A 27317-nucleotide genomic window follows, 5' to 3' on the forward strand; every position below is an offset into this window, starting at 1 on the left:
GGTCCGGGTCACATGTAATGTTATAGAGAAAAACCTTTAATTAGCACTCCATTTGAACCTTCAAAACCAGGTGTGGTAACACCTATCCATCCATCCATGATCAATCATCTGGACAGGACACTGAACAGTCCATCGCAGGGCAATCTCAACACACACACAATTTAGAGTCAGTGCCTAGACTATCCAACATACTGACTATCTAATTACTATGTCAGTGATTCAATGACAATATGAGACAAATATAAAAATATTTATGCAAATTTTATAGAATATATATTAAAAAGTTTAAGAGTTCAGATGATTGTTTCTGAGCTAAAGCCCTGCAGGGAGAAATCGACTTAGCTGAAAGGTGGATAACAACCAGTTAATCTCTCAATTGAAGGAAATTACCAGGCTTTGAGGGGTCATTTGTCACATGGAAAATTTGTTGGGGTGGATCAATGACTTATTGAAATATTAAATATTGTTTTCTACACAGTTAAATAAGTGATTAGATAATGGCTTCTTGATACCACTTTAGATAAAATCGTGTTTGAATATGACTTCATTAGCACCACGATCCAGTTCTTTAGATTGTAATATGCATCTTATCTGCTGCAAATATTTACAGATTAAAATGATTTGTCTGAAGTGTTGGTACAACTTCTCAAGCCTTTGTTATACTACGTTTTACTGCAGTGACTATGAAGTGTACATGTGAGGATTTCATTTTTTTTTGCCAGTTTCAGTTATCACTACCACTGCTAACCATGTTGAGATGAGAGATGACTTTGATGAAAGATCACTATATAATAAACGCTGACGTTTTGGCTATGTCTGTGAATTAATTCAACCGGCTTTATGATGAGAGAAGCAATTCAGCGCCACAATCGATCTTATAACCTCACAGAGAGAGAGCAGCAGTGGAAAGTAAAACCGAGTCGTTAAGACAAAGGCTTTTGTCGCAGGGCCACATATCCACGACCGAAACCACATCCGTTCTCTGCTCACAAGTCGCTTGTGCGTTCATTAACAAGATCATTCGTGAACGCAGCACAAAAAGCAGAAGCTGAAATCTCCCCGAAGGACTGCGTTCAAACAAGGTAAAGGTGTAGGCCTGCAAGTTGGAGAAACTCTTACTATGAAATAAAGCCCAAAGACATTTAACTATGGCATTATCTAAGAAACGTCCAAATTCCTGCAGAATGGTTTCGGTTTCCAACTTTGCTGTGTTTGAGCTCTCAACTGAAGTGTATTATGAGTCATCATAGAACTGAGGTGGAACATGGGGCCATTGATGGACACGCATGGTGACACACACATTTCAATCGTACTTTTACATCATGCTGTCAGTTTGTTGCCGCGATATCGGTGGCACGGTCTTTATAACATGCCTTCTTCTAAATGTGTTGCACACCAATGAATTCCTTTCTGACCGAACATTTACTATGGCGCGAAATACAGGCGCCTCGAAGCCTCCGTTTCTCCGTAATCACGTGAACGAGCTGAGTCGCCGTCGGATCACGTGATTTATCCGAGTCGCTGTGGGGAGGGTCACGTGACCACATCTCTTCGCCCGGGGGAGGAGGAAGGCGGGTGCGTGTCACGTGACCGGCCGAGGCGACTCCGATGTGGGAGCCGGCCCTCCGCCAGTCGATCGCCGGCGCCGGCGGCTGTGACTGCGACGAGCGGTCCTTCTCCGGAAAGGACGGTGTGGAGGACAGCGCCACGTTCGTCCGCTCCGGCAGGTCGGACCCACTGGGCTCCCGCACGGGCGGACGGTGGATGGGGAGCGAGAAGTCGAACGGCAAAAGAGCCGGAACGTTTACGGCTTTCCATCGCCTCAGAGTCAGAACGCGCCGCGCGCGAGCAGCGAGGCAAACAGGTGGGTGAGGCGGCGGGATGAAGGGCGCGTGAACAAGCAGGGTAACGAGCAGGGTAATTCAGGTGGGGTAGATGGATAGGTACGGTAGGGGGCAAAGGAGGACGGCAGTGAGTGAGCGAGACAGGCAGGGTAAGTAAACAGGAGGAGGTTGGCTTGGCAGGAGGAGGATAATTGATACAAGGCAGGCTGAGGTAAAGGGTAGTAAACTGACCAGGTAGTTTTAGCCTAGGTGATGAGGGTAATTAGGCACAGGGTGGTTAATAGGGTAAGGAGGAGAGTAGGTGAGTGGGTATAAGGGTAGTTGAGTGTAAATAATAGGGTAATTAGGTGGTTAATTGAGCAAAGCCAAAATGAGGGGAGCCTCTTGTCTCGAGAGGGTTAGTAAGAAGGAGGGTGGTTAACTGGATAATGGCGGTAGTTGAAAAGGTTGCTAAGAGGAGGGTAGGTACAGGTAGTTTGGTTAGTATGGTAAGGAGCAGGTGGGTTACAAGGTGGGCGAAAGGGTAGCTGGAAGATACTTGAACCCGAGGCCATGATGCTGGCATGGTTCTTGCGGAGTCGCACGATGGGGCTTTTAGCTGTGGGCACAGCTCTTTAAACCTGGAACTGGTTCATTTCTCTGCTATTTGTGCTTCTGTAATTGCACAACACGAGTTTACCGCAGTCTAATGAAAGGTATATGTGTGAACAGGATGTGTTGCACTTAACAGTTTGTTTTCATAACTTTAAAGGTGTTGGTTCAAGTCCCTGCCCTGGGTAGGTACAATGACAGTTACCTGGCCATTTGAATTGATCATATAGTGTACATCACGTTGCGTAACATTGTTGGCTGAGCAACAAATTCGTAATGCTAATAATCACCTGTGGCCCATTTTGGTGCATTGGGTCGAGTTTCGGTTCGCATCGTTGGACCACACCCCTTTTGTACTCCTCGTTTCGGAGGCGCTGGGCAGCCCGACTGCGGCTCTAATCCCGTATAAATCCTAACACTCCTCAAGGTGTCCTCCCTAATCTGGCACTGGGCTCATGGCTGCAGGGACGTCCTGGCCTCCTGCTGCAGGAGAGCACAAAGTCGCATCCTGGGGTTTTCGTTCGTTGCCCCAATGTGGTTGATCTATGTGACAAAAGGTGGCGTCAGTATTGCTTGCACAGAAGTGTGCATTTCTACTACAATATTTTTTTATTCACCATAAAAATGAAGTAAATGTAAGATCTGGTGTTTTGGACACCATGTTGGTAAAGGGCCGGTGATGACAACCTCTTCACCTGAGGAACCACGCTGCCTGTATTAATGCTTGGCCTGGTGAGTGGTGAGTTTACTTCTGTGATTTATTTAGCTGACTTACAAGGTTTGCATACTTAAAATTATTCAATTAAAATTTGGTACAGCGGGATGATTTTTGCTGGAGCAGTGCAGGATGAAGGCACTACAGCAGGGGCAGGGGTTCAAACCTGGACCATGTCTGTTTAAATACACATGGAATTCAATATGCTCTTTTTAAAAATGGAAGAAAAACTCAGAATTTGGCATTTTATAATATTTTCCAATTCTAAATTTTTGCTTTTTTGAAACCTTAAATTCCTTTGTGTTCTGCTTCTGTCTTTTAGTGAAGCATAACACTCAAATGCTATTACAATGAAAAATAAATTTATGCTCATGGTATCAGAACAATTTGAAACCTGATGATTGTAGTATTGATGATATACAGTAAGGTGTTCGGCTGTTTTTTTTTCCCTCTTGAGATCATACATGATCGTTGAGTAGGAGACATCAGTCAGGACCTTCTGTAAAGGTTCTTCCTTTAGTTGGTGTCCAAAGCAGTCGAAAAGAGCTGGATTGTTTTTGAAGGAAGTGCCCATGCTTAAATTTAAGTCTTTCCTGGATTTCTGTATTTGGAAACCAAAAAATGTTAATTTTATTAACAGAATTAACGTTTCAGTCAGTCGTCACATTCTCATCGAGCTTTTTAAGAATGTAGTGAGGATGGGTGACAGGGATGTAGTGGGACCAGGGCCAGAAGGTAGAGATGTCAAAGGAAATTTCCTCTGACTTCAACTGAGGTGTATCCATTCATTGGTTTATCATTACCAGTCTGGATGTTCAACTCCAGAGGTCTAGTTTTGGGGGGGAAATTATCTTCTCAAAAACTTGTCTGAAACAACCACTGCCTGCTTCCATGGGAAAAAAGTAAAACTTGTCCAAATGCCTGTGATCTGAATGTGGGTATTAAGGATGGTATGTCTGGCTTATGGCTAATTAGCAGTTTCTGGAAGTTGTTTTCCCTCATTGTTCTGCTAAGACTGGATTAGAGTACAGCCCTGCGGCTGCTAAAAAGCAGGGCATTCTCTCCTAGACCGACTGGCCCTGTTTTCTCAGTTTGCTTTCATTAGTATGAGGACAGGGGTTTCCCTCTATTTAACTCGCATATGGACAGAAAAAAAAATAGTGAATGCATATACCTGGACTCCCCCCCTTAAGAAATAATGGAACACGCTTAATGCGGGCCAAGTATCACTAAATTTCTCTGGTCTAATGCTAAATCTCGTTATTAGTCAGAACCCAAGAACCATAAATATTTATAGCAAAATACCAAAGTTGTTTTCAAACATTTTCATCAAGTATACAGTGAAAAGAACATTTATTATGACAGCACAGTGAATTGAATTCAGTAGTTGCAAGAGGCAACAAACACTTTTAGAAAACATGTTCAGTCATATACTTTAAAGGACATGCTTGTGTAGTATTTACATTCATTCATTGAGGAAATTCTTTTCTCCAAAGTGACCTACAGTTTTCTGCAAAAACACTGTATAACCATAAATGACAATTTTTATAAAAGAATATAAACTCATGATAAATCTCTGCATGTCTTTTCGACATGTGTATTGGGCCTGTTATTGGCTCTGACTAGCCTGTTTCCATGTCCGCTGTCAGAGCTCATTGTCCCTCCAGAGTCCCGGGACAAAATGACCTTCAAGAATGGCTCTCCTCTGATAGTCCGCATCCAAAAAAAAAAAAAAAAATGCTGACGGAATTCAGCCGCACCAAGAATAACAAACTGAATGCTTTCGCCACCTCAAGATATCCTAAGTACTTTCCGAAGCATCTGTGACATGCACTTTTCCTTGTCTGTTTTTCAAAGAGTGTCTCAAAAAATGTAATGCACTTGAAAGTATATATAAAAAAAAAAAAAAAAAAACAATTTGCTGGAGATGGATGGGTATTTGTACAAAGAAAGGTTGGTTACAAATTCTGAATTGGCTCAAATGTTCACTGTTAACATCCAGACAACTGCATAGATGATGTTAAAATGTGTAAACATTTTATGACACACTCTGTGAATCTGTTAATATTCAATTTCCAGGGGATTTCTTACAATTCCAACAAATGTAACGTTCAAAAGATTGAAGGTAATGAACCTCTGAGAAAAGGTAAAATGTCTGTCACCTTGCTAAATATTGTTAAGGTGCAGAACAAGTTCTTTGAAGAACAGAGATACCTGACACAGAGGATGGTTATATCCCTTCACTAAAGACTGGAGTGTTTCCCTGGTTTATTTACTGGGATTTCTGGGTAATGTGATCTCTGGGTGACCAGGAGTTAGTTGGAGACTAAGGAGAGGAAATAGAGATCCCAGTGTTGGGTAACTTAGTAAGTCTTTGTCAGACCACTGCTCAACTAGGTCATGTATTTGTGTGTAGTTGAGTGAAGCTATATGTGGACGATATTAAAATGTGAATTGAAGACTTTCTTTTTGCTTTTATCGTTTCCTGTCATGTGCAAGTGTCTGCCGACTTTACTTGCTCCGATTCTTCGCTTCCCGGATTCTTTAAGCAATCTGCTTTTGCTTTTCACAATCATACACAGCTCTTGCGCAGTGGATGCAGCTACTCTATGTTCGTAATGTGGACAGAGAAGGGACCAGGTGACATGATGGTACTCCTTATTCCTTAGTGGAATCTTCCACTTTGTCCTTCAGCTGCAGTCTTCCAGAAACAGTTCCCCTTTAGTGTTTTCTGTGAAGACTAGATCAGTCAGTGAGCGATTTATGTGAGCGAGTATGCAAGACAATTTTCATGGAGGCATCGTGTGAAAAACTCGCAGCACAGAGTGCAGCGCATCGCCCCGGAAATGGAAACGACCTTGAATGGTAACTGTAGAACACCTCCGATTAAGATGATATCATCAAAGCAGAAGTGTCTTTTTAGTGATGGGTGTGGGGGTTGGTGGGTGATTTTAAGTTGTGACATGTTGCTGGAAAAAGTGTTTACTGTGCACTTGGCAAAAGGGGAAAGTACTGCCCTCAGAAACTTGTTGAAGTAAAGTTGTCAGAAATCTTGACAAAATTTAAATGGAGAAAAAATGTAAGCTATGTAAATAGTTTCCATTTGTGTCTGGTAAACACATATAATGACAAGTGGTCATCTTAGACTTTATGGTGCTCTTTTGGTGCAAAGTGGTTGGTTGGAACAGTAGTGCTGGTGGAGTAGTGCTGGAGTGGGGAACGTGTGCCTCGCTGGACCTCGCTGTTCATGCTTGTATTAATGTTTTGATCTCAGAAATTTATGTAAAAATGGTTGAAGTCATTTCTCAGTCTGCTCACTGCTGTTAGAAGATACCTTTGTACTCCACAATTCTATATCTCACCAGTGCTTTAATCCCATTGTTTCGTCTTCTGTGGTTGCGTGGTCCACAGTGACCCACTCCCTGCTCAGCAGAATCTTTGCCCTGCCCTTTTTATTGGCTGCCATGTAAACACAGTTGCTGTACTGAGCCTTTTGTTTCACAAACTGTGCAGTGCAGCAGATACAACTAAGCATTTGCTGACCGGCATGGCAAGGGCTGAGGTTCATGGAGGGTCAGTTGGTCAGGATTTAACAGCTGGGAAGCCAGCACTGCTTAAGGAATAAGCTTGGATGAAAGTCTTTTTTTTTTTTCTTTTTTCTTAAGGAACATAAGAATTACAGTATTTGTTTCATAAGAGGCTACACAGATTTTTTTGCACAGAGGTACAAAAAGGTATTGTAAATTAAACTACAATGCTGCCATTTATGAGCAGAGTTTTGCAATCTTAGAACAAACACTTCAAGTGGCAAACAGATTTTTCCAGTATTCTGACTTCTCACCTTACAAACATCTGAATCTGGTCATTGCCTGATTTGTTTATGAAGCTGCTATTACTACTAAGTGACAATCTGTCAAAGCATAATAATACAAAAGAATACAAATGTCCCGTTTATTTGCAGGTTACATTGTCTAAATAATTCAATAAATAAAATGTCATATTTCAAATATATTAATTTTGAGCTGCACAAAAACTGAAACCTTAAAAAAAAAAATTCTGTGACCCCACTGTACAAATAATTTACTCTCCTAGAATATATAACTGGGTCAAAAATTACCCATATTATTTTTGCTAGGGATTACAATAACTTCAGACATTTTTTGCTCAATATAATTTGATGCATGTGAAGTGTTTTTGTCACCAAGCATATTTACAAATTAAAAGATTGAGAACAGTTATATAGTGTAAACACAATTATTCAGAAATGGCTTTATGAGTTGTCAACATCAGCTTTTTTTATTATTAAAATATTAAAATTCTCTTTACAAAGTCCTGTTCAGTACTGATTGTTAATCGATTTATTAAAGAAACGTGCGCGCATCGTGCCTGTTGTTCATCACTGATATGCAGGAACGCCGGACATGAGCTGTAAGCACTGTAGAAGCAAGTTTAATTGAGGTGGTTCTACATTCCTATTCTTGTTGGGTGCTGTTTATTGTCATCTTTCATTTGGGCAGATAAAATAGGTCACATTTGCTCCACAGCAAATACTTTTTTAGGAAATAAAATAAAAAATGAACTATTGTTTATATTTGGAAAATTTATAACAATCCTTCATTACGAGTAGCCGAAAAAAAAAAAAAACGTTAGAATTGACTGATATTATGTTGTTGGAAGTATAGTTTTCTGTTGAGCCAGTACCTGAAAAAATATTTCCTGTTGCTGTGAATTTGATAAGAAAAAGACAGGATGGGGTGAAACAAGTGGGTTTTTATCAGCTCTGTGGTATTGATTGACCGGGTGAATGGGCCAGACGAGCATGCAGATAACACTCCTAACTGGCAGGAGGTCTGCTATGGAGGAGGAAGATGCTAGCCACACTCACACACCATTTAGAAAGAAGGATGGCAGGAGGGTGTGTCATTGCTTTGATGGAATGAGGTATGGGGTCCTGAGGGGTGTGATGCATTGTTAGTTGAATGGCAATGTTTAGAGGAGAACATGTTCTGTACCTTTCCTTCTTCACCTTTCTGTAAACCTAGCTGTGGGGGGAAAAAACCCATAGCTGCCCCCATAACCTCTTGTGCGCTGGAGGAGAGACTAGGGTTTAGAGTCTGGGGCATGAACTTGTATCCAAAGGGGTGTGCCCATGGGCATAGCTGTTGATTGTGAATGCAGGCTCATAAACAAAATACCTGTCCTTTGAACTTTGTCACACTCCTTATATGACAACTATGTTAATTTAGAGTAGAGGTGCTCCACAAGGAGAAGGGTTCAGGGCCAGAAGGGAAGCCACAGCGAGTGTGTGTGGGAGGAGCGTCACGTCTCTAGATCTGCTGCCTGGTGCTGGGACATAATTATACCCTTTGGAAACAGCTGGTGGCATGGTGCTTAGAGCTGCTGCCTTTTGACCCAAAGGTTGTAGGTTGAAATCCCACCTCCAGCTGCAGTACCTTTGAGCAAGGTACTTACCCATATAGACAACTTGGGAATTTTGAGAGTAATTATGAGTAGCTTAACACTAAGTCGCTTTGGAGAAAAGTATCAGCTAAATGAATAAATATAAATGTAAAAGGGCGATACAGGTGGTCCTTGACTTACGATGGGGTTCTGTTGTGATGACCATGTCATATGTTGCAAATTCCCTTACCCTGTATTAAATATATAATTGTAATAATGTAAATATAGACCCCTATGGTTTATATTATAAACAACTAACAAGCATAAATGTAACATTCTAGGATAAGGTTTTGTTTTTTCACAAATTTCACACGTGAAAATAATACTAATGCAGTATAGAATAATGCACTTACATTTCTGAATCTGTTTTCTTTACCGGTTTCATTGGTGACTGATACACTGACTGGGTGAATAACAAATATGGGTACATTATGGCAGTGTGACCAGCCAGTTTTATTGTACAGCAGATGGAGCGGAACCAAATGCCAGGATCTGAAAATACAACCGCCATCCCATCAGCCTTGTTATAAGTCAGAATCCTTCTGAGTTACTTATGTCAAGTCAGGAACTGCCTGTAATCTAAAATGTGTATGTTAAATATTCAGCAATGGGAATGTGGTGGAAGTGTAGCATGGTATACTGTGTGGCTATGACTTTTTTTTTTTTTTTTTTTAAAGAAGAAATAAAACTGCTGGGGAAGTTTTGGTGGTGTAAGTTATCCTTTCTTCATATGCAGTGAAGCAATGAAACAGTGACCACTGGAAAAGAGTTTTTGTTCCTGAAGTCAAGTGGAACTTGTGAATGAACAAGTTGTTACCATAGTGTGAATTCCTGGCACTGAATAATTTGTCTGAAGCTGCTCCCTTTCAGATTCAGAAGAGATGGTCACATGGAGACAGGTGTCCACCTGCTTTACAGCCTTGTTCATGCAGCTGCCCTTCTATCAGTTCATTTCAATAAATTTTTTTCTAGAGCGCTCTTCTCACATAATGCTGAACAAAGTTATAATGTGAAACAAGGTTAGTGAGGATTATACAAAATTAGTTATGACACGTAATTAACAATGAAGTAAGCCAAGTGGCAACAGTGGAGAGGAAAACAGTAGAGTAGACCAGGCTTCCTGGGTTGGCAGTTGCTCCTGTATTAGTGTAAGGTGCTGGTAAAAGCCGGAAAAGGGGAAGCAGCAGACAAAATATTCAAAAACAAGGTAATTACTCTGGTTACAAACAAGCTGGAGTTCACAATGAATACATCAGGAGTACCTTTACAGATACTTAAGGAAAAAAGTCTTAAGTTTGGATTTAAAGGCTGAGACAGAAGGAGCATTGCTGATGCTACCTGGTACATTATTGCAGAGTTTAGGTGCTCTCTAGCTAAAAGCACACCCCCCCAACTGAAATGTTAATGTGAACTTCAAGATATCCAGCTTCTAAGTATCTCTCAGGGGTGATTGTGTGGGTGATAATTTACCCCTACCCTCCGCTTCTACCCTCTGTTTCTGGCTTGGAACGGTGCCAATGAACTGCTGCATGTGCCTCTACTTCTACTTTTTTTTTCCCCTCAAGGATTTAATGAATCTGTCCATTCATTCATTATGTAGTTGCTTGCCCAATTTAGGCTTCCAGCGGTCCAAAGTCGATCTTCAAAGCATAGGACACTAGACAGGGCACATCCTGGGTTCACTTTAACATACACAAACGGGCAATTTAGTGTTGACAATTCACTTGACACGTTTTTGGACGGTGGAAAGAAACCGTTGCACCTAGGGGAAACTGACGCGAACTCGGGGAATATGCAAACTGCTGACAGAAGCCATATCAGAACACACACTCCAGGAACTGTAAGGCCCTAAAGCTACACACTGTCACCATGCCATCCTTTAGTAACTTTATCCCTGATAAAATGGAAGACCAGCAGATTCTTTGCATTGTCTTTTTGAGATGATTCAATAATTGAGACAAAAACTGTTAGATACCTCTGGGAGGCAAAGACAAGCCTTGTGAGCAGTTGGGATGGTGGATGTGTGTGAGGTGTTCATTCAGGCTCCACTGCACTCCTTGTCTGTTTCTGGTTTCCTGTCAGTGAGTGCTGTGATGGGTTTTTTTTTTATATATAAAAAATAAAACCCTCTTTCAGGTCCGTTTAGATTGGTGTTGCTATGTGACAAGCTGCCTGTGGTTGCGTGTCAGCAGCATTGTGTTTAAAGTTAATGTGGCTTTTTTCTTTTTTTTTTTTTTTTTTTTTTGTGAAGCGTCTGATCAATCTGGTCAAACTAGCAACCTGAAGCTTGCTTGTTTGTCACACTAGTGCTGTTCTACTTTTGAGCAATTCTTACACATTCTCAGGTGCAATAAAGTTTTTCTAGAAACTAAAAATATAAATTTAATTTTTTTTATGAATTAAAATATAATTTGTAATATGATTAATATGCAGTGTATTCTACCCTAACTATAGAAATACAGTAGCAGTGGGAGGATATGTAAATTGTGTACCCTGTGTTTCCTGGAGCAGTTGAGTGCTTTATGTTTATGCCCCTTTTCTTGGCACTTAGTTCACATGTTTCAGGTGTCTTGTTATAGCTGATGTGCATTTTCATTGCAGAATCAGCATTTTTCCTGTGTGAGTTGCCCAGTGGTGAACTAAGAGTGACACACACAGCATTTTCACTTCTAATTGCATTGCTTTTCCCATTGGCTGGTTTTGTCTGGTTGAGGAATGAACAAAGAACACAGGTCTGCAGATTTGACATGCTCTGTCACAGCCATCCGGTCTCCATGCCAGGTCTTTGGAGAGCCAACACTGGCTGTGGACCCTGAAGGTAGCCTGCAGGGGGCCTATGGTTTCAGCATCATGCTGCAATTCAGTTCTACTGGTTCTCCTCTGGGAATGTCAAGCCCTGCACCGTTTTCTTTTTGGCAACTGGGTTGAGTCTTCTCTTCTAAATTAGATTATTTTGTGTAATTTTTTAATTTAGTCACCCACACCCCCATGGTTTTTGGATATCAAGATGTTTCATGGTGCTGAAGGGAGTATTGCTAAAATGGTCTTTGAAGCTTTGGTATCTTTTACAAACAAGGATTTTCAGGCTTCCTTCTATAAATGTGAAGAGGCAGATCTGTCTCAGATGCCCTCTCAGGTAGCAGTGATGTATTTCTTTGGTGAAATGAATTCTGGGAACACAGAGGAAGTCCTGCATTTGAAGCCTTGCACATGTGGAGCAGGGACAGCAAGAGCAGAGGGGTTTTTTAGGAGGCCATCTGTGGGGAGAGTTAGCAGCACTGATCAGTTTGCCACTAGCTGGGGGATTGGAGGTGTCTATCCTTTTTCTCGGACCTATGAATGTTTACTGGTTCTTAGAAGCTGTTCTCTCCACCATATAATGTAATATTACACAGAATAAGCCTGTTTTTTTATTTTTGGCACTAATTCAGCAGAACTTTTTGTGGAGCTTTTGAAGTTTAAACTTTTTTGTAAACCCTGAAGTTTTTTTCACAAGTCTGTAAGAAAGACATAATCAAGATGGCAAATCAGTGCGCTTCATTTTTTTTTTTTTTTTTTTTTTTTTTTTTTTATTATCTGAGACCCACATCTGTCTGCTTCTTTTCCTCTGGCACACATGCAAGTCCACAGTTCTTTGCTTCAGTTAAATATCTGTAAAAATGAAAATTGCAGATGACCTTGGCATTTGACCAACATGGGATGTTAGGAGAAATGGTCTGGACAGGGTCTTTGTGCTGTTATCTATTTTACTGTGTCTTGTAATTGTTTACAGAGTGGTGTGATTCACCTCAGCCATACATTTCTCATGTTTCCTTGTTGCAGTTTTGGAGTGCACAGGAGATGACCCACAGGGTCTTCCTTCGTGCTGTTTTTCCAAGGGGCTCCCATAGGGGCACCACCCCCCTTATCTCCAAGATGACATACAGTGTTAGGTTTTTTACATTGGCTGCTTATGCTGATTTGCCTATTTATACAGCTTGGTAATATTTTAAGGGTGCTGCAGCAACAGGGGGGTTTGAACCTGGGTCCTTTAACTTCAAAGCTGGCGCTCTAACCACTACACCACCTGCTGCTTCATGGGCCCTGAGGGGAAATAATTGAGGGAGGGAAGGATAACCTTTAACTTGCAGAGCCATTTAACCACTGATAATGTTTAACTTGTTCTTTTTTTATTCCTTGTTTAACTTAAAACTGAAAACAGGGACATGGAGTATAAAGAGGTGTGTTATGCTACGCCCCAACCAGACTGCTTCGCTTGTCTACTTCTGCTTGCTTGGTGGTCCCACGCACGAAGGGTAAAGCATGGAGGTTCTCAGTTCTGGCTCCATTGTGGTGGAATGACCTCCCCCTCTCACTCAGAACTGCTGAAACACTGTCTGCATTCAAGAAGGGTCTGAAAACTCACCTTTTCCAGACTCTTTGCTCATGTATGGTGTAAATGTTCATGCACCATAACTTTATGATCATGCCCAGATAAGCCTTTACACAGCTCCTTCAGCTTGTATGTAAATGTTTGTGTGCCTTTAAAAAAAAATTGTAGGAAAGTGTTCAGGACTTCTCTATCCTGACTTTTATGCACCTACTCACGCGATGAACATCGGTGCATAAAGTGGAAAGAAACAAATTAGGTTTACTTAAGAATAACATGTTTGTGACCATGTGTCTTTCTCCTAATGTAATGTACAAATTGTTTTCTCTGAGATGCATGTCGCTTTGGAGAAAACCGTCTGCTAAATGAATAAATGTATGTAAGGACATCATCATTGGCTGTTTATAGTTGCAGTTTAATGTGTCATGGGACTTGTTTCTTTTAATCTGAAGTGAAGATGGTTTTGAAGGACATGGTGTTGTAGGGGGGTTTTGCTCTTCCAGGGTCACAGGTTTCAGTGAGTTTCCTCTGTCCTGTCTGGGATCACCTTCCAAAGACATGATATCCAGGTGACCTGGTGACCCTTACTGGTTACTCAAGACTCATGCATGAAGGCTTTAAAAGAGCTTTTCTCTCTTTCTCCCTTGGCAGGCAGACACCATGAACTACGTGGGCCAGCTGGCGGGCCAGGTGCTGGTGACGGTGCGAGAGCTGTACAAGGGGATCAACCAGGCCACCTTGTCGGGATGCATTGATGTTGTGGTGGTGCGCCAGCGAGACGGCTCCTTCCAGTGTTCCCCCTTCCATGTGCGCTTTGGCAAGCTGGGGGTGCTGCGCTCCAAGGAGAAAGTAGTGAGTGCTTTTGGGTTTGCTGGGTGTGGCTGGTGTGGTGGTTTGAACCTGGATATTGTGACCAGGAGTCCAATAATGGTTACATTTTCAGAGGTTGACATTACTTTCAGATACAACCTGTGTGAAGAGAGAAACTTCTTTGAAAAGTTGCCCTTGATGAGGGACTCCTGTTCAAAGTAACCTGTAAAGTCAGAATTGGGCACACTGCAGCAAGCTAGGCTTAGTTCTGTGCCCCCAGCTCTGTGTTCCAGAACCTTCCATCAGGATTGACCCAAATGGGCTCTGTGGAAAGCAGAGATAAGGGCTGTATATTAATAGTACTGTAATGGACAATGACAAACGAGTCACAGTTTCACCTATAGTCCTGCAGGAATACCTCACTCACAGTACAAGTATGTGCGGCAGTAAATAATCCAGATTTTATGACTTTTACAGTGCTTCTTGTACAAACCAGTGACCTCTCTGATTAAGAAGGAACAAACAAGGGTCTCTCACCCTGCCTTCCATTGTGACCAAATGCAGGACCCCACCCTGTCATGCAAAGACCTTTCCATCCGCTGTGGAATACACTGTCCCTCCTCAGCCCCATGATTCACTTCTCCTCCAGTTGGCCCTGTCCTCAGTAGCCGTATTAAATCTTAATCAGCTTGACTGTGGAGAACACAATGCAGCCTGTATTACCCAACAGGGAGTCCAGTTTGCGTTCACCTCATCTGTCATGGCAGCAGCTTCCTTTTCTCTTTTTTTTTTTTTTTTTTTTTTTTTTTTTTTTTTTTTTTTTTGGGTGTTTCAATTTTCACTTGCAGGTTGTCATATTTCGAGAACCTTAGATGGGTCATGCACAAGCAGCCAGATGCTTTCTAACTGTGCAATGTAAGGACAGAGAACTTGAGAAACTTTCTTAGTCTGTGGTTCTGTCTGGAAATGTCACTTTACAGCTGCATCCTTTTTGCTGCTCTGTTAGTGAACTGTGGATAGTTCCAGGAGTAAGTTTTCTAATACGTACACGTGGTGGCATGGCGAAAGCAGGATCTCTGGCCCCAGTATAATCAAATCGAAGATCGACTGTGCATATAAATTTCATTACCAGTTGGACAGTTTACAAAAGGTTGTTTTTTGTTTTGAGGTAAGATTTAAAAAAAAATCATTTCAGAAAAGCACCACAGGAAAATAAAATGAATCTGTGCTTTAGAGGGCTGGAACAGGGGAGTAGGATGCACCACTTCAAGCTCAAGATCTTGATACAGATGGAAGAAATATTCCGTTGCCACGGCAACCAATTTTTCCTTGTAGTCCTGACATTAAACAGCAGCAAAGACGAGCTTAAGCAAACTTACCCATAGAAGGCCAGTCTCTGGGGTGGTGGGAACGGGAAACCTGAATTGGCTGGGAACACTGCAGCGTCTCATCTTTCCTACCAAAGTATGAGATGACAGGTGGCTGCGATTGTTAACTTTATATTGTGCGTCCCAGCGCAGTTGATCGTGTCATTCCTCCTGTGGAACTGCAAGGTATTGATGTGCGAAAACGGGCACGCCCACACTGGTCTATTAATGGAGACCTAGAGACCAAGACAGAGGAGCAGCAACTGCACACTCTGTGCCATCACTCTCCTGTCTGGTGGTAAGCCAAGGATTCTAATGATGAACCCTCCTCTTCTCATGCTCCCTCAGGGTTCCGAAATTATTCCACATTAGTACAGATTAAGCAGGAACACCAAGTGAAAGGGACCCTGCTTCATGGAGTTACTTTAAAATTATACTTGGTGCATGAAGGTGTTATGAAACTCTTATGTAGCATCCATTATCGAAACTACAATTTGTTAAACTTTTGCCAAAATAGCAAAATTCCTGTAGCTTACAAAATAGCTCAGGTCCTCGATACTGGAAATATCATTAACTAAAACAAATTAAGAACATTGTTTTAATTCAGTCATGTAAAATCTTAGTGGGCATACATGTTCTACTGCTATTTATTAATGCTACTTATTCACTTGCCTTGAATCTTCTGGGCTGTTACATAATTGCCAGTGATGTACTATGCTGCCTTATATCCAGCTGGGCTAATTGTTCACTAATGGGCAGGTAAGGTAGTTTCCAGCTCACATCTTGTGTTACAAAATCATTCAGAAATAGGCAGTCTGTTCTTGGGTTGCAGAAAGAGTGCTTAATAAAAAAAAAAAAAAAAAAAAATTAGTTGTATCAAATAGTTGGCAGGAAAATAAGCTGGAAGAGTAGTAAAATGAAAAGCAGGTCATTTGTGCTTCCTTTCAAGGAAATCAGTGGCAGTTAGTTGTGGATGTTTTCACAGTTTGCCTTTCAGGTCTTTTTTTTCTCTGCATTTTCCCCCTTTTCTTTATTTTCAATGCTGTAGTTGTTTATGGTCATTGACAGGGTGTCTCTCCCCTCCTCTGGCCCAGATCGACATAGAGATCAATGGCGAGCCAGTGGATCTGCACATGAAACTGGGTGATAATGGAGAAGCCTTCTTTGTCCAGGAGGCTCACCAGCAGGATGTGAGTGTCCTGGGCACAGCATACTGCTTGACCCTTCTTCACACAATCTAGAAAAGCGTCACTGGGGACCGGGTTCGGCTAGAGTACTGTCTTTACTTTGGTCTCATCACCACTCAAGTCATTACTATGCATACATTATGTATGGCTCTCAACACCTTTACCCACGTGTTCTCATTATCAGGAGATTGTTCCGGCTCACCTGGCCACCTCCCCCATCCCCACAGAGGAGCCTGCATTCTGGCCTGGGTCAGCAGCACCTGGTTCCACGCAGCCTGCCAAGAAGAAAAAAAGACGAAAGAGGAAGCACAAAGGAGACCCTCGCAAAGAGGAGCAGGCATCCATGGGTGGTGGAGTAGAGGAAATTTTCGAGATGGACCTCAGCTCTGACGAGGAGCCTGCGGCACATGTGTCCAGGTAGGGGGATGAATCTTCATGCGATCCCAACTGACTTGTGACCATGTCCTTCACGATCATTTTGGGTGTTGTTTGTAAGAACTGTTGGCTGTAGAAAGAGGGGGAAAAACACCTGTCGTCCCCCCCAGGGCATCATCTTACTCTGCTGGGAAGGAGGTGGAACACAAGCCCCATGTGGCCCTGCACTCTCACGACAGCTATCCGCTCTCGGACGGTGACTGGTCCCCCTCTGACAGGTGGTTCTCTTCAACTTTTAAGTACCTGGGTTACCTATCATTAAAAGAGTAGCAGTAGGAACTTGTCTCTATAATTAATGTCTGCAGCTGATTGACCAGCTTTTTAATGGGGAGTGATTTTCAAATTTTGAGCTTTAAGGCAGAGTTAAGTTGATAACAAGGTTGTTTCCATCGTTTGTTTTTTTGGACTCACCAGCCAATTGATGCCGGAGCCTCTCTCCCCCAAGAGTGACTCAGAGCTGGTGCTGAAGCCCTCCGACAACCTACTGAGGGCTGAGTCTCACATGCAGTGGACATGGGGCGAGTTCCCAGAATCCATGAGGGTAAGGGCTGTTACCCACACTGCCAGTACCTTGTACATGGAAAAGGACTAGAAATAAATTTTAGAGAAGCTGGTGGTGGTGTGCAAGATTGTGACGTTGATAAATACAAGTATGAGTCATGTTCTGAATGAACAGAATGATCGATTTGGGCAGAAATTAGGTCATAAGTGAAAAATAGTCTTTCCTCACAAAGGAGTAAAAATCCTCTACATTATGATGATGTTAACAACGGAAATGACTCACTCCAGGTCACCAAGAAGGAGCGGGCAGAGTTGCCAAAGACTGCAACCATCACACCATCAGAGAGCACACACTTCCGGGTTATTCTAAGCTCTGAGGCCATGGGGTTGGGGCCACGGCCGGCACCAGCTTGCGCCATTGTCAAACCAGAGCCCCGTACTCCGGCACCTGTGTCCACGCCCACAGCCACACCTACCTTAACATCCAGCCTGGCGATCTCTACACCCACCAGCCCCAGTTCTGCTTCTGTTGCTGCTGCCCAGATGGCTGGGGAGATGGGCCACGTCTGTGGGGTGGTGAAGCCCTGCCCCCAAACTGACTCACCCTCCAAGAAGAAAGGTGAGACCCTTCTTTCTGCCCAGCTGCCCATCCTCCCGCTCACTTCCATTTGACACAAAAACGGTGACCACTACTGTAGACATTGTGAACTAAAGTGGAGGAGCAGTGAATTGTCTCTTTGGAAGTGGTGGGGATTAGTTCTCCCCCTCCTATACACCCCCTGCAATTCGTCAGTCAGAAGGGTCACTGGCAGAACAACGTAATGTTTTTACATCACTAATGTAACACATCTGTCCATGTGCCGTCCTAAATAAACTCTGAAGGATTAGAGTCTCCGGTTAATCGCCACTTAATGCTCTCCTCTCATTGTTGACAACGATGAGCATTAGAAAGTAAAAAGAGGAGCTGGTTCTGCAGTGGCTAGAGCTGTTGCGTTGGAACCTGAAGGCTTTTGTTTTGAATTTCCACCATTGCTGTTGCACCCTTGATCAAGATATTTATACCAATTGGATACAGTAAGAACAGTTTATATATAGGTAAATCATTTGTAGTAGGTGATTGACTTTCAGTCTAAGGTTTGTACACCTTGGTGAAATGTCAGCTAAGTAATAAGAGAAACTGGTAATGAAAATATATAGAAGTACTTTATTCAGTGTATGCTCTCAGGGTTTCAGCTGCTTGACCTCTGTTCCTACAACACCTACTTAACCACTATGTCCCCTGCTCAGTTTTTTTTAGTTGTGATTCAGCCCAAAACTCATTCACCTTTTATTAACAAAAAATTTATAGACAGACACACACACACACACACCCCCCCCCCCCCCCCCCCCCCAGTTAGGAGGAGGATAGCAGGATGATGTTGCGGCACTCTTGCAGCCAGTGCTGTGTAACAGATCTGATGTTGGTGGTTGGGTTGAAGCTCTTATCAAAAAGCTGTTGGGGCCGTGACACGGTCACATGAGTCGGTTGCCAGCTGTTGGTGAGGGAAACGCTCTCGCATCTCTGCTTCGAAGCTTAACTGAGGAAAACCAGTGGCTGTGAGAAGAGGCCCTGTGCACATTAGGAGTAACGGTTGAAGTTCTTGAGTGAGAGAGAGGTCTCTCAGGGGCCCCAGACAGGAAGGAAGCCCCAGCTTTCTCAAGGGAGGGGGTTGGGTGAATTCTGAACAGTTATATTTAGCTCCCTCTTGTGCCTTCTGCACTTTTTTTTTTTTTTCTTCAGATGTTATTATGGTGGAAGCAATTTTTTTAAAAAATTTCCTCTTCCCTTTGCAAACTATTTAGCTTTACTTCTACATATTATTTACACCTTATATATTAGTTCATTTTGGATATAAGATGAAGAAAAAAACATTATGGTATCTTATGTGGCTGAAGACTGGTTTGTTGTCACTCACAGGTGTTCGTAAGAGAAGCCAGCACCAAGGCCCTGAAGATATCTACCTGGATGATCTGAATGTGCTTGAACCTCATGTGGCTGCACGCTACTTTCCCAAGAGGTACCCATCATGCCTTTTACCTCACTGGAGAGGCTTCCCACATACAAAGCAAAGCTGCTGTTGTGTTTGAAAAGTTTTTGAAATACAGACACACACACAGGCTGAAACCGCTTGTCCCTAGCGGGGTTGCGGCAAACCGGGGCCTAGCCCAGCAACACAGGGCATAAAGGCTGGAGGGTGACGGGATACACCCAGGATGGGACACCAGTCCACCGCAGGGCACCCCAAGCAGGACTCAAACCCCAGACCCGCCAGAGAGCAGGACCTGGCCAAACTCGCCGCACCACCGTGCCCCCCTTGTTTTTGAAATATTGTTCGTAATTTCATTATATGTGTGAGATATTGTCAGAAACATCTGGAGCTTTGAAACTGGGCTCTCCTAAGATCAGATGCTCTTTGTTGCCTGATTAATTTGTCTCTTTCTCGGTGGCAGCGATTCGGACTCTGCCTCCAAGCCCTGGACAGAGGGTGGGTCACGCTCCGGCTCCCAGTCCCCGCAGTCAGTGGGCAGTGCGGCAGCCGATAGTGGGACGGAATGCCTGTCGGACTCGGCTGGCGACCTGCCTGATGTCACCTTGTCCCTGTGCGGAGGACTCAGTGAGACCTCCCACATCTCCAAAGGTGACAGAAGGCTGTTTTATTTGACATGTAGATATGCTGGTATTTTTAACAGTGCAAATAGAGAGACCTGTACATTGAAGCTGTTCATACTCAGATTTCTTCTAAAGAGATAAGGTACAACAGGCAGATCTGATTTGGACCTCTTTGGTCATGAACCTGCAGCCAGGGTTTGTGTCACTACATTTGTGTTCATGAAGCAGTTTACATACTGCTGTATTTTACCATGCCAGCAGATGCTGAACGGGGTTTGAGGTTACATATCCATTTATCAATCACCAGTAGCTGGTTGTCCCATGCAGGGTCCCTGTGATCCAAAGCCAGTCCTTGAAGCACAGGGTGTGAGGCATGGTAAACCCTGGATTGTACACCAGTCAATTGCAGGACAATCATACACACAATTATTCTCTCTCTCTCACTCGCTCACGCACACGAAAGATAATTTGCAGTCACCTAAAACACATGCCTTTGCACTACAGGAGGAAGTTGGAGTGTCCAGAGGAAACCCACATGAACATGAGGAAAAACCTTAAAACTCTTTAACAGACTGAGCCACTTTTGAACCCATGTCCAAACTCACACCCCAGGGGCTGTGAGGTACCAACACTACCCACTGTGCTCAGGTGTTCTTGGCCCATCCTTTTCGTAATGATGACACCACAATTTTTTTTCTTCTGATTACAGAGAGATTCATGGAACACATCATTACATATCACGAATTTGCAGAAAACCCAGCAATTATTGAGAATCCCAATTTGGTTATAAGAATTGCAAACAGGTGAGTTAACACCTAATCTTCAAAAAGCTGTGGAAGGTTGCTGTGGGGTACCTGTTCAGTGGACACCGACTGATCACTCTGTTTGTGTCTCAGATATTACAACTGGACCCTGGCAGCACCACTGATACTGAGTCTGCAGGCATTTCAGAAGAGTTTGCCTAAGGTGTGGCCTCATAGGCTCTCACTTCATTTGTTCTGCCATTTGTGTACAGGCATGTTGCTCTTGATGACAGCACACCCATTTCTTGTCTCTGTCCTTGTTCCAGAGCACGGAAGAAGCATGGGTCAAAGAGAGGATGCCCAAGAAGTCAGGCCGCTGGTGGTTCTGGCCCAAGAGAGTGGACAGGACTGCCAAGCAGGTATAGAGCCCGACGGTCTGGGGTGGGGTGGTGGATCGGGCTCTATAAGTAATTGTTGCCTTTCTGGTGTCCTGATTTGTGTCTGTGTTGTGGAAGATTCAGTCTGAAGAAACCACAGGAGTTATTGCTTGGAGTTGGTGACCTGGTTTATGAGAAGGGTTTGCCCCTCCCTGCATGATGAACATCTGCCTCTCACTGAGATGCAGCCAAAGTCAATCCAGGGCCCTCAAGGTCAAACCAGACACTCCTGTTCGTAATATAATCTTGTTTTACTCAACATTCGTGTTCTGCTTTCTGTAACGTGGAATGTTGGCAATTTAGGAAACTCAGATTGGAGGGGGCAGGAACCTCACCATACTGTACATGTCTGCAGCGTCCACTGGGATCTCGGCACATAGATGCACGTTTCAGCCACGAAACTGAAGGGTTTTAGATGACGATGTGGAGTATGAGAGCTGTGCTTTCAGCGTGTATCGTTTCTACGGTTGGGTTCATCATCGGTCCTCTTTCCTGTGTTCAGTCAGAGCTCAAGCTGGAGACGGAATCAGAGTCCCAAAACGAAGAGCGGCCGGGCCTCAATCAGGAGAACCCCGCCCTGCAGTGAGTGAGCACCTCCCACACCTTCTCATCTCTTTTCCAAACTTTTAGATGTGTGCTCTATGCCATGAACTCGATATCCGAATAGTGTTTCCTCACTATCTTAAGAGTGGAAAAACCTGATTATGGACTGGACTGGTTTTATTTACCTGTACAGGTGGTCCTCAACTTACATTGGGGTTCTGTTCCAATAATGACTTTTGTAAGTCAACTTCAGTGCCAGTCAAATTTCCTTTCGCTGTGTTATATGAATTGTAAGGGTATAAAAATAACATTCACTAATCTTTACCATATAAGACCTATTATATAATGTATTTTACTTATCAATTTCTCACATTATGTGCAAACATTTATTCATTATGTTAAATGAATATAGAATCTAATATACAGTAGTGTTTTCAACCTGTGCTGTTTCCACTTTCACTTCTAAATGTCTTTCACTTTTTATTTTCATAAGTCAGAACGCTTCCTTTTATGTTTGGTAGTCATTGTAAATAAACAGTGACTTAATCAAAAAAGTTTTGTTCACACAACACAATCACTGCTAGACAGCCAAACACTGAGATCCTATTAGAAATATGGTGCCTTGTCGCAGTGGAACCACCGGATGTTATCGTACAGCAGGTGGAGTGCTCATCACTAGATGTTACATCCAGATCTTAGGACTAGAAACTATTGTAAAGCTAATGGGACAATCATAATTACAAATTGTCCTAAGTTGCATTTGTGACAAGCGGAAAACGCAAGTTTTTCAAGCTCTAGCTGTGTGGTGTTGGTGTTTGGAGCTCCCTCTGCTGTCCACCAGTCAAAGTACAGCTTAGTCAGTGCAGAACCTGAGCAGAGCTGTCGCACTCAAAGCTACAGCGACTTCTTTGTGCTACTTGTCCAGTTATAGGTTGTATTTACTGATAGTCCGTGGTTATAGTTTGTGCTGTCAGTCACGAGTTCCTCCTTTTAAAGAGTGCATTTTTTGGTTTCACAGACAGAAAGCTGAGGACTCATCGAGCGAGGAAGAGTCCCAGGAAGTGAAGGCAGCCGCCCTATCAGAGCGACATCAGACAGAAGGCCTCGGCCCGGTTCCAATCCCCCCACCGCTCCCAACTCCAACTAGCACCCACTCGTACAAGAAATCTCTGCGTCTCTCCTCTGAGCAGATTGTAAGTGCCTGACAATAGCACGTGAAGAGAATCACAGTATTGGGTCAGTATCACGTTGTATGGTAATGGCATGATGAGGAGTTACTAGTAATCCAATTAATGTTGTTTACTCAGGCTTAGTCACTGCCAGTGGACAGCTTGTTTACATTTGTCTTTGACAGTAGTGAGTTGAGGACTGACAGCCATGCTGTTTTCCCATTCCGTACCGGCAAGATTTTCTTTGTTTCTGCTTTCAAAGCACCTCTCGATTTGGTATATTATTCAGGTGATCATGATTTCTTTTATTTCTGTGTAAAACAAATACAGACAGGCAGAAATGCACACACAAGCACCTACAATCTGCTCATTAGATGTGTGAACTCACTGAGGAGATACGTGCAGTGCCTTTGAGACCCTGTATGCTGACTGTGCTAGACTGATTCAGTGGAGGTGAGCGAAGCAGCCAGGGGGTCCTACAGCAGGAAGATGGCTCACTATGGCCAGGCTGTTGGGGAAGTGACCCCCCAACACACGCGCGCACACACACACAGTGTACAGAAGCTTGAAGTGTGTGTGTTGTGATGAGTCAGCAATGTGAACAATGACTTCAGCCCCTAGTGGGAGTGCTGGAACACCCACGCTGCAAGGCAGTGACATCATGTCCAATGCAAGTCAGGATTGCAGTTCACCCAAGGCTGGGTAGATTGTGCTGCCTCTGAGACCCCTGCTGGCCTGCTGCGGTGACCCCATTTATCACATCACGCAGGCCAGCCTGAAGCTGAAGGAGGGGCCGAACAATGTCACCTTCAGCATCACGACTCAGTACCAGGGCACGTGTCGCTGCGAGGGGACCATCTACCTGTGGAATTGGGACGACAAGGTCATCATCTCCGATATCGATGGGACCATCACCAAGTAGGGCTCGCTCATCTTTCCTCATGATACCAGTAGTTGTGTCTGGAGTTTAAAAAAAAATAAAATTAAAGGTGAGCTGTAGATACTCTGACTTGAGGCTACATCTAAATGGAAGATGGTGTCTTGGCTGTTGTGATATGCCTCTGCTTGCCCACCTATTTATAGGCAAGGCAGAAATATTAATATTGGATTAAAAATAATACATCTGCTCAAGAAATTATTTTTATGAGTTATATCTTTCTGTTGTGCTCATCTCTCTGAAAGCAACCCTTTAAATTCATGGTTCCTTCTTTTACAAATGGAAGTTTGACTGAGTTCCTCACCATGAAAAAATGTCCTTTGTTTTTCTAGGTCTGATGTTTTTGGGCAGATCCTTCCCCAGCTTGGCAAGGACTGGACTCACCAAGGCATTGCGAAGCTGTACCACGCTGTACATGAGTAAGCTGCACACGGTCCTGGCCTTTTGCCTCTCGCAGCAAATGAGCTGAAGCAGTACAGATAGTCCTATCACCTGTCACTCCTCTGTTAGACCTGAGGTGCCGCTGATGCAGAAAGTTGTGGTTGCAGGGCAGGAAGTTGCTGGCAGAGCTGATACGGAAGACAGGAAGGAGACAGTGCTTACATCCTGTGTGTGCATTGTTAAAGTCATGTTAGTAGGCTCTGTGGTACAAATGACTCGTTGTTCTCAACTCCAGCAGATTCCAGGTGACCCTCACTATGGCCTTTGGCGCACACGTCTCACCGTGCAAGTTTCCTTCATGAACCCAATTGTGCAGTTTCATACATTTTTTTTTTTTTTTATAAGGAATTCTGCTACATTAGAGTTTTCCCAGGGCTGGGTGGACCATCTTTTCCACTTTCTTCTATTCACTGTCCACTATGGTCTTCCCTCTCTATACTATGCTCTATGCATTTTTCTTTGGGCTGTAGTCTAGCACCAGAATTTGTGCTGCTCTTCCTTTTGCAGGAATGGGTACAAGTTCCTATACTGCTCTGCACGTGCCATCGGCATGGCGGACATGACAAGGGGCTACCTGCACTGGGTGAATGATCGGGGAACCATCTTGCCCCGGGGACCCCTCATGCTGTCTCCCAGCAGCCTCTTCTCAGCCATCCACAGGTTAGTAGCGTGGCCAGTGTTCAAGACTGAAAAAGGCAAGTGAGCTCAGCTATAAGTGGGCAGCAAGTATTGTTAGAATTACTGTCTTACAGTTTTAGGGCCTAGCTTCAAAGCATGGCTCTTGCTGTAGGACCCTTGATCAAAGTGCTTTATTAAGTGCTTTAGAATTGATACAGTAAAAGCTACCCAGCTGTTTAAATGAGTAAACCAATGTAAGTAACTCAGTGTATAAATATGGTTTAGTACAGTTAAGAATACAAGCTTCTAGGTGGAGATGAAGGGGGTTCAGGCTCTCTCCTCTTGCTTGGCAGGGAGGTCATCGAGAAGAAGCCAGAGAAGTTCAAGATCGAATGCCTCACTGACATTAAGAACCTGTTCCACCCAAATAAGCAGCCGTTCTATGCTGCATTTGGAAACCGACCCAATGTAAGTGTGGCTCTCATTTTCACCTCTACAGAGTGAAGTAGGTGTGGAACAAGCCTTTAGATGGACTAGACATGTAACTCTTGTGGAGCTTGCAGCCAGCGAGAGTTGTGGGAAGTGTTATTTCAGGGTGGATCATGACCTTTGGGTCCAACATGGGGTTCAAAGTCTTCACATTGTGTTTCTGTCCAACTGATGTCTCGAAGTGGTTTTGACACATGGTTTCCCCAGTTAAAGGAGATAACTAAAAAAAAATAAGTAATGAAGTACTGAGCTAATGGGAGCTTGGGTTGGTTTCCGTATCTCAAGGACACCTGCATTATGTTGAATACGGCAATATATGCAATTAGCCATTTTTTTGATCTCTACGGCATGTCATTGTCTGTCTTTAGCAATTAATAATGGAAACTTTGAAGTGAATAACAGCCTCACTTTACATCTAACTAGTCAATTTTATCAGTCATGAACAGGTCAGCTGTGAAGAAACAGGAGGATTACAAATCTGGTTTTCCAAACAGAAAAGAATTTCCTGGGCACATTTACTTTTGTGTTTGATGTGAAGCCTTGGAATTCCACTGCCTCAGGTCATTCTCCTAAGTCCACCTTCATGAACCTTGCAGGATGTGTTTGCCTACAAACAAGTGGGTGTCCCCGACTGCAGGATCTTTACGGTGAACCCCAAGGGCGAGCTGATCCAGGAGCAGACGAGAGGAAACAAGTCTTCGTGAGTGTAGTCTCACACACGTAAACGCAACTATGGGAAGAGGCTGCGTGTTGAGCAGAACTCGGGAGGGTCCGGCTCATGAACTTTAAACCAAGCCAGAATAAAAATTTGTCTGTTACAATAGTGAGAATCCTTAGCATCTTTGCACACAATGGTGACAGCCGTGAGTATTTTGCAATATACATCATAGGTCCTTTGTCTTTCAAAATGGTTCATCACTTAAACTTCCTTAAGGTTTTCAACAAGATCCTCTTTAAGAGGATAATGAGAATATGAGAATGGTATTATAGGAGAAACAGTGGAAAAGGAAATTTTTAAGGTATAGAAAAATGAGATTAACTTGTCTTCATCTAACTTTTGGATGAGGGATCAGGAAAGACTCAAACTATTAATGTTTAAGACAGGTCCTCAAACAAATATAGTAATTCAGTTTATTTTTAGAGTGATGCAGAGTGCTGAACAAGGTTACTGAAGCTGATACAAAACTACAGAAATGACATGATTAACAATGAAGTCAGCCAGGTGGAAACAGTGGAGAGGAAAATGAAAAACTCCCAATCGCAGCCAAAGAGTGCAAAATAAACCTATGGGGGTCCAAGTACTAGTGGCTGCCCACCCCTGCAGGGCATTAGACTTTGGTAACGGACTGAGAACATGTCTCGCCAGTATAAATTCCCTTAAAGTATTTTTCTTTATACTGGATTGAGGTTTTTTTAAATAATATTTATACATTTGATCATTTTTATTTCACACTTTGAGACTTAATCTGGGTTGCTGGGGGGGGGGGAACACTTATCAAATGCATATAGATTGTTTTAAATCGGTACATTTTGGTAATGTAACATTTTTGTAAGTTTAAATTTCTTTAAACAGTTGGAGGGTCATAATACTTTGTAGCTTGATTAAGTAACTGAAGTCACCAGAGACAGCATTTCAGTGGTTCATGAGACTGACCCAGGAAGATGCGCAAAGGTCAAACTTGTCTGATACTGTCATCTAGTATCTCCTGGCGAAAGATGCAAGTCGTGTCCAAACAGCGGGTGCTTTGTCACAATGGTATCACAAACCACTGTAAATTTGGGAGGATGTCCTGTTGCCCCTCAGCCTGACTCCCCCTTCCCTGCCCCGCCCCGCAGGTACAGCCACCTTAGCGAGCTGGTGGAGCACGTCTTCCCGCTGCTGAGCACGGAGCAGAGCTCAGCCTTCATCTTCCCCGAGTTCAGCTCCTTCTGCTTCTGGAGGCAACCCATCCCAGAGGTGGCCCTCGAGGATCTCCTCTGAAAGGGATTGCAGTATGGCTCGCTCCCCCCT

The 27317-nt window shown here is 43.3% G+C and overlaps 1 protein-coding gene across 1 annotated transcript; it reads left to right on the forward strand.

The window, feature by feature from the left end:
• Nucleotides 1-1606: 1606 nt before the first annotated feature.
• Nucleotides 1607-27315, forward strand: LOC108937085 (phosphatidate phosphatase LPIN2-like). The gene is made up of 20 exons (XM_018756839.2): nucleotides 1607-1864; nucleotides 13631-13831; nucleotides 16251-16346; nucleotides 16528-16760; nucleotides 16889-16996; nucleotides 17193-17319; nucleotides 17568-17898; nucleotides 19237-19336; nucleotides 19770-19957; nucleotides 20639-20732; nucleotides 20826-20895; nucleotides 20999-21091; nucleotides 21612-21691; nucleotides 22671-22845; nucleotides 23591-23739; nucleotides 24091-24177; nucleotides 24707-24859; nucleotides 25171-25285; nucleotides 25903-26006; nucleotides 27143-27315. Exons 2-20 carry the CDS (start codon nucleotides 13640-13642, stop codon nucleotides 27285-27287), a joined length of 2640 nt encoding a protein of 879 aa, XP_018612355.1. The 5' UTR covers nucleotides 1607-1864; nucleotides 13631-13639; the 3' UTR covers nucleotides 27288-27315.
• Nucleotides 27316-27317: the final 2 nt, after the last annotated feature.

Source organism: Scleropages formosus, chromosome 9 (assembly GCF_900964775.1).
Source record: "Scleropages formosus chromosome 9, fSclFor1.1, whole genome shotgun sequence".
Lineage (NCBI taxonomy): Eukaryota > Metazoa > Chordata > Actinopteri > Osteoglossiformes > Osteoglossidae > Scleropages > Scleropages formosus.